At 38.6% G+C, this 8,547-nt stretch overlaps 1 protein-coding gene across 1 annotated transcript in view; it reads right to left on the bottom strand.

Moving 5' to 3' along the window:
- Positions 1-1,289: 1,289 nt before the first annotated feature.
- LOC110457150 overlaps positions 1,290-8,547 on the bottom strand; it is a 25,602-nt gene continuing 18,344 nt past the window's right edge. Inside the window, exon 2 of the mRNA XM_021508261.1 lies at positions 1,290-2,889. Coding sequence (XP_021363936.1) covers positions 2,676-2,889 — 214 coding nt within the window. The 3' untranslated portion in view covers positions 1,290-2,675. The remainder of the gene's footprint in view (positions 2,890-8,547) is intronic.

Here is an 8,547-nt window from a genome sequence, read left to right as displayed (position 1 = left end):
CTTGTGAAGACAACAAGATCTGGTTGAACAAGACTAGATGACGCCCGTCTCTGACGTAAAAATTACCCGTACTTCCACTCACTCCTACTGGGAGATAATTCTACTATATTTACACGTACTCCGTATCCATGTTCACCGATATTTACAGTTAAAACTGTTAACGAAATCCGGCATTTAAAAACCGGGAAAAAAATGGGATACGAGTACTATTTTAATTTTAAACATATGTCAAACGCTTCGATATTTCATGCGTAAGCGTTTGGTTGATAGTCTCGTTCAACCAGACGCTTGATCATTTGTAATTCAAGAATCTCTGTTCGGCGTAGCTCGCAGACAACAAGAGTCATGTTGAACGAGACTATTTGGTTGAGAAACGACAGTAGTCTCGTTCAACCAGACGCTTACCACTTGTAATCTAAGATACTCTGTTCGGCGTAGCTTGCCCAGACAACAAGAGTCTGGTTGAACGAGACTACCACAGACGGTGTAACCGTTAAATCATACCTGGGCGGTGTAAGGTGTAAATGATACCCGCGTTATAGTGGGTGAGTCAGTTATGTGATGAAGCGATTATGCCGAGGTGACGAGGTTACGATCGGTGAGGAATATACACCCCGTAATTGATATCATCTCGCTCACAGAAACCATTAACAGTTCATGAATAACGGCGATAAAATCTACCTGCTTTGTAAACATTTCAATTAATACCTATTTACAAACCGAGTACTTTGAAGATGCAGGTACATGAAAGTGCTTGCGATGTTTGATTGTAAGTGAATTAGCTGATATTTTTTAAATGAAGGCAGATAGTATGATACACTCTATGATAATGTGTACAGTTCTGTGACGCTGCAATAAAGCTGATCAGTGTGATGGTATCTTTGGTATGCCGGTACCACGTGGTGTTTGGGACTAACTAGCAGTCAGTCCGGATACTGTACCGGCGACAGGACTAACGGGTACGAGTAATTCCGTCTTTCAATCAATGTTGTGTAACATTCAAAGTACATTTTATATATATGTATATATATATATATGTTATATAAAGAAAAATTCTTAACAACGAGTCTTTAGTACTTTCATCTCTTCTAGGAGATTCTTCAGACTGTTTATTTGAAGTATTATATATATATATATATATAATAAAAAAGGATTAAATGTCCATGTGAAGGAAGTAAATATAGAAAAAATAAGATTAACGACCGACTAAAAAACTAGCTGCTTTCACCCTTCATAGGGCTCTTCAGGTTTATTCAAAAGAACAACTTTTGAATAAACCTGAAGAGCCCTGTGAAGGGTGAAAGCAGCTAGTTTTTCAGTCGGTCGTTAATCTTATTTTTTATATATATATATATGTATGGGACCTTATACAGGTTTCGTCTTATATGAATTTTATCAAACCAGTTGAATTGATCTCTTATATCACAAGCCTTTTGGCATGTTATCTATGCGTTGCTTGATTTCACACGAAAAAAATTACAATCTTTTACATTTGGAAAATATCATATAAATGGAAACTGGTGAAAAATCACATTCGTTATATTCCAAATCAATATCAAATGTCTCTTTCGATAAAATATGGATTTAGTTCTGTCTCTCTAGAAAAACCATGTCGCCACACACCTGTGACGTCACAAATCGATCTGTGACACACTCATCACATTGTGCTGTGATAACAGGTAACCAGGGCCCACTTGTATAAAGCATCTCGACTCCTGAGGTTTCCTTAAGTCTTAAGATTTCCCATAGACAATACATTGCTTGAGATTTTCCTTTACTTTGAGATGTTTCATACAAGTTGGCCCAGGTATACCAGTCTTATGTCACAATGGCGTTTAGCCGACTGCCACACACTTTGTACAACTATATGAATATAAATATAAGCCTATGTCTTAACATGCAAATGCCATTTTGAAGTCGTCCCATCAAAATTTCCGAAGTATTACTGCGAACATATAGCGGGTTCCTGTCCGTCCGTCAATCAGTCAAGCGGTCGACCAAGTCTCCATTGTAATTAGATATAATCCTGCACATCATCCGGTTATAATTCCTATATCGTTATCACCTATATGACAGATATACCGCACTGTAGAGCTAACTCCCGTCCCCTGTACTCTGTCTACTAGCTTCATCCTCACTTGTCATCCAAACAATGGAACCCTGTGTTTTATTACTTGGATTTACACCACGGTAAGATTACATGTCTCCGTATATGTGGACCCCACAGTAATATCCTTGTACGCATCTACCCCTCTCCGAACCGAGAGTAACACCCCGTACGCATATACCCCTCTCCGAACCGAGAGTAACACCCCGTACGCGCTTACCCTTCCCGAACAGACAGTAAGACCCTTGTACGCATCTACCCTCCCCGGACCGAGAGCAACACCCCATACGCGCCTACCCTCTCCAAACTAACACCCCTTAACACCTTGTATGAACCCGGGTCCCTCATATTGTCGTCTATTCATTAGGACCCTGTATTCCTTCACTTAATTCTCCCACATGATAATCTGTATTTCCTATATGTCGTCAGGACCACTGGAGCTCGTTTCCATTCCAAGAGGTCCTGACACTTTGTCCCCACAAAGACCTCGAGACGTCCTTGCCCCTATATGTAACTAGGACCCGTATTCCCCATACACTTTGTATTCACAGTAAGAGGCCTTGTCCGCCTATTTTCTACCCTCACAATAATTGTAAGGCTCCTGATCCTCGATTTTGACCGCTTCTTGCTGTCCGTATTCCTCACAGCGTCCCCACCAGGACCGCCGGACACACACTTCCTCCATGGAAACCGTGAAACATTTGGATCCCATGATGTTGAAGTAAATCCTCCCAATCAGACTGGCCATCGGAGACACGGACTGCTTCAGACAACCTCGGAACCTGAAACAAAGGAAACAGAAATTATAGAAAGTATAGACCAATAACACCCAAAGCTCGGTAATCATCGGTCTATTCCGGTACCCTTTTCTGGAATCGGCCGAGTGGTGACGAGTTTGGGTACCTCTTATTTTTTCTACGCTTGCTATTACGATGGTCCAAACTCTAAGACAGGCTGCAACATTATCCTCCTTTTACTAAACTGAAACCTATTTGCTTTCAAAGTATAGCTGGGAGTTAGATTCAGAAAACAGTGATGGCGCATCTTGATGATATGTTATAGCTAAATAAATACTATATAGATCTAATACAAAATGGCATGGCGGTGCTAAAGTCTTCATACATTCACTCATAAATAAAGGTAATATCATAGAGTATTTGTTAAACATTAATGTATATTCAGCGAACAGATTTAATCCGGAACATTAACAAATATTTCGATTGTTTCCGCTGTCGTAATCGGAGGCCACTCGGGTCATTCCGCGTGAGTACTGCCAACCCCACAAAATCTACACCAATCTCTCTCAGCTCTTGATTGCGTAACAATCTCTCGCAGCGCAACCTGCCGTGTGTTTATCTAACACTTTGAATTATCTACCCTTGATATCTCCCGCCGTTGCCAGAAAACACTTTAGTCATGCATTAAGCCGCTAGTTGGCTTTAAGGAGCAATTTTATAGTATAACCTGGGGTAGGGAAGTATTTCCGGCGAACATTTTATTTCAAATGTTAAATGACAAAAATAGATGATAAAGCCGGTTGATGTTGTTTCCGTTGTGTGCTATCAGCGTCAGACATCTACAGGTGCGTACACCAGTCCATGTTGATGATGAAACAGTAACTCTTATCCAATAAGTGATCCGCTGGATTTTATGTGACGGTTTCTTAATTTAAACGACATTTTCATTCGCGCAGTTGCAGATGAAGGTCAGATGAGGGTAATTTTATTGTAATCTCGCACGTGATGTTAAACTGGTTCATTGCTTTATATATACTGTCAGTATTTGAGATGCATTGCCGTACTGCTGTGCAGACTGTCACATGTCAAAGGTAAACAGAATGATGAAATGGTGCTATAGTAGCATACTCATGGGAAGTTTAAGATTTTTTACAGAAAACTCCAGTAACACTTTGCCTCCTTCTACGTCACCAATTCTTGTGCACAGTCACCGACGCCTTCGCAGGTCTGAAAATGGCGAGTTAAATGCCATCTCTCAGACTGCCAAACCTAAGCCTATCCCTAGTAGACACGTGTGCCTCCCCAACATTTTATTCCCAGCAATCCTGACTGTCGGCCATATCACGTGTTCCTCTCCGGACCCCGGACACATGGACATGAGAATGTGTTACTGTTGGCTTTCATGGACCTACCCTAATCTGTAAAGAGGAACATTACCCATTTAGGGGTTTAGATTAACTTTCTGCACCCCTCACCTCCCCATATGATGGTATTTACAGGAATTAAGCTGAAATAAACCCCCGAAACGTCTAATATAACTCTCTAAACATTAGGATAGGTCCAAACACATGACAACTGTATCAAGTTCAAAGGTCAGTGTGACCCCAACTACGTTTGATATTAATGTACTTACACATTGCTACCCGTTGTAAACACGCACATTACACTGACTACACGTGTTGTAAACACACACATTACATTGACTACAGGTGTTGTAAACACACACATTACTCTGACTACACGTGTTGTAAACTCAACCATTACACTGACTACAGGGGTTGTAAACACACACATTAAACTGACTACACGTGTTGTAAACAAACACATTACACTGACTACAGGTGTTGTAAACACACACATTACATTGACTAAACGTGTTGTAAACACACTTATCAATTACACGCGTCCAACAACGATTTAATATCTTGTTAAACTTCCCAACAAACTTCATTGGAATCAGTTCATTACTTTCTCGACAAGAAATATATCTTTACATTTTAATAACCACTTTTTCTTGGTTGTTCCCTATCAATTTGCATCACTCTGTAGTTAAACTATAGACATAATATATTTCCGACTCTTAGTCATCTTTTTTATTTAGATCGAAGGTTTTTATGAGGCTAACTGTCAGTGTTAATAACCCGCATCAAAGACCCGGCTAAGTATAAACATGAGGTTTTCATGAATAATGTGATCCTCAATCGGGGTTTATGAATTCAAGAAAAGTAAGAGCACGAAAAAATCTCATTAAAGGGGAGTTAATTGCACTGGCGAACGAAGTGAATTATATCGGTGATTATTTAGGAAATTAAATTAGGGCGTTGGGGAGTTTATCAGAGGATACGCCAGTATACCGTCCTCAAGTAAAATCGCATTTAACGCCAATACACGTATATTGTAATAGATAGGTGGGAAGCTGTTTCATGTCGAGCAATCGCGTTTTTTTTCAATCTGGGACACATGTACACAAATTCTTCTAAACATATGATTAAATATTTTATTTCATATATAACATGTATTGGTATATTTCCGTATTTTCCCCCCGAGATCACTTGTTAAGGAATCAAGTGAGGCGAGTTATGTGCAGACCGACGTGCTACATGTACTACCATTACAAGCGTTTAGAGAACCCCGTTTTCTTTCTCACTTATCCCAATAAATGTTACGGATGAAAATTAAAGTATCAATTGATTTGACAACTTATTTACCAATTTATTTTCATTTGTGCGTTGCACTATATGAGTTTTACACTCTCTTCGGAAAAAAACACTCTCTTGTATCTGATTTAACTCATGTGGTTGGGCGCTTTATAAACAGTTTACAGATGGGATACAAGTCTTAGCCTAAACCTGACAACATTTCTTTTCTCTGTCTTTTTTGACGTAAAAAAATCACCTTTCGTGACCCATCCCGTGAAATCGTTAACGGAACTTTATACTCAGATACATCTATATAGATAATACACAAACTAACTTAACACACGAAATTATGGCAATGCCTTTTAAATGGAGTCCCCTTAATAATTTTGTACGTGGATGTGTGTTGATCTATACAGAAAATTTAAACGAAATTAAAATTTATGTTTTCCCATGTTAGGTCCCCCCCCCCCTGTTGGATACAGAGACGGGGCGTTACAACATATCGACAAAAACACAATATTCGTTTGTTGGGCTATCTAAGTGGACAATTTATTTCAATTGGCTCTTAACACTTTTTAACAAATACACACATTAAGATGATAATTTGAAATCAAATACAGGACTTATCTCAGTCCATTTAATATTCTGAAATGTATTAAGGCTATATCCTACCATGCCGCGACATATATCTTCTTTAACAACAGAGTTCCACTCAGTGAAAAGTTATAAAATATCTTTATGAAGTTGGTTGGTAATTGATAAAAGATACACCAGAAAATGTTAACAGATTTAGAAAAAATAAGTGGTATATTTGAAAAGTACACAAAAAAATGATGACACATTGAAAACGTACACAAGGTACGAAGACACATTTGAACAGTAAACCAAAATGTACTCGTTGAAATCACTCAGAATCTTAAAATAATGCTAAGGCCATAAAACTGTATGTTTCAGGTACCCCGAACGACCCTTGTTTTACCTCCAGCCCATATAGTTTCATCTCACTCAAATGAACTTAAACGTCCCATTCAAACGCGCCCTTAATCGTAAACGTCGTTTTGACATCTCTCTATTTTATGTATCAAAACTAAACATTATTTTATATCCAATGTTTGCACTTTAAACATACTACAAAACATAGTATAAAGCGGATTGGATTACAAACTAAGATTTTAAGCTAATTCCTCTCCTTGAAATATTTTAATTATTATTATTAATCAGAATCGCCTGAGTTGTCAATTTTACTGTGTTTACTTTTCAAAAAATGTCCTAAATTTGCCTAATGAACATAACATTATTTTACATAAAAATTGTTTTGATGTGAAACTCTTTTGTTTAGGAGACGTGTAACTCACACATAGGTAGCATATATCCTTAAGTTCCATGTCCGACCCTTAGTTAGCTTGGCGAATCATTAAATTGAATGACAATAATTATGTTTTGCGAATATTTCTTTCTGTGGTTTTGCAATAGACGATTTGTTCGGGAAAATTCACAATCATAAACGGAAAATTAGTATAGACTAATATTAATATCTTTTTAATGTTCCTGGATATGTATTTTATCGAGTGTTTAAAGTTATGATTGACGTAACCTCGCGCAAAAATATCAACCTCGCAAAAAGTGAAGTAATTTACAGGAAGCAACATCGATATGGGTGGTCTTAATGTAAAACAGACTACATTCACATCGTCCCTGACGAAGTTAAGAATGACATCAAGCAGTCCCATTAAACGGACGTGTATATTTTGTCTCAATTTCAGGTCAAGACGTGTCTGGTTTCGAGGAAGTTATCCCACCAGCGCTCAAAACAAACCATTATTTGTATTACAGGTAGGCGTACGTAGGATCATATTTTACAATGTCTTATTTAATATGTCTGTAGACTGCTCGCTTTTCTCCGATGGATAATATGAAGTCTGTTAACAGAGGAATTAAAACGACAGTACACTTTGTTCTGGGCTCATAAGACGTTTTAAACGTCATACCTGGCTGTAAGCTAGAACATTATCACACAGTAGCTAACTATATCATCGCTATGAATGTCACCTGCCGCTGGTCAACCACAGGTGAGAGAAAAGCGACACCACTCATCAGGTTCTGTCCAATAAAAACCTCATTGCTACTGATGTTTCACATAATAAAATTTATCTTGTAAACAAAAAATATATGATTTACATCTTTAGGTGAACGGTAGTATACGTGAAACCGTATCCCTTTGGCGCTTGGCGGATCAAAGCAAACGTTCAGTTGACCATGACAATGTATTGTTGACTTAGAACCTGTTTTATGGCCACTCAATAGATATAGAAACAGCTTTTGACTATTAATTCAAATTAAACCTCTAATATCACAAAAAAGTCATAAATTTTCCGATTCTAACAAAAGGTTTAAATCACCGGCCGATTTGATAACAACAATGCGATGACAACATTAACGGTAGCGTCCGAGTCCTCCGAAGTATGGTGAACCTGATAGCGGTCATTAGGGAAACGCTATCATACAATGATCAGACCTCGTCGTTACGGCCTTCCGGGCTGTTTATTTCCCTGTTTGACATTGGTAGCTGATAAAGGTCATTTATGTCTCATATTTTATTGTAGATTTTTAGCTTTGGGATATTTTTTTGGCCGTATAATCGTTCCTATTTTGTGAGATATTTATTTACTTCTCATAACTTCGAAGTCGACGAGAAGCACATTGCAGAGCTTTTAGTACTTTGAAAGCTCGAATTTAAAGCCTGACCTACATTTGGAGAGTTCATCAAAGCTCATTTCAAGCACAAATGCAAAAATGTATTCTCAAAAACTATGACCCATTAAGGTGAAAAGGTCGCACGAACCTGAAAACTCAATATCCCAGGGACATCACTGTTACGGCAGACATAACCTTTCGAGTCCTTATGTCAAAAAGTCAATTGTCTTCCAATCCCACTCCCATCCCACTCCCATCCCACTCCCCACTCCCATCCCACTCCCATCCCACTCCCATCCCACTCCCCACTTCCCACTCCCATCCCACTCCAATCCCCACTCCGATCCCACTCCCATCCCACTCCCATCCC

This window comes from Mizuhopecten yessoensis, unplaced genomic scaffold, assembly GCF_002113885.1.
Source record: "Mizuhopecten yessoensis strain PY_sf001 unplaced genomic scaffold, ASM211388v2 scaffold9031, whole genome shotgun sequence".
Classification (NCBI taxonomy): Eukaryota; Metazoa; Mollusca; class Bivalvia; order Pectinida; family Pectinidae; genus Mizuhopecten; species Mizuhopecten yessoensis.
This window is presented reverse-complemented; position numbering and strand designations above follow the sequence as displayed.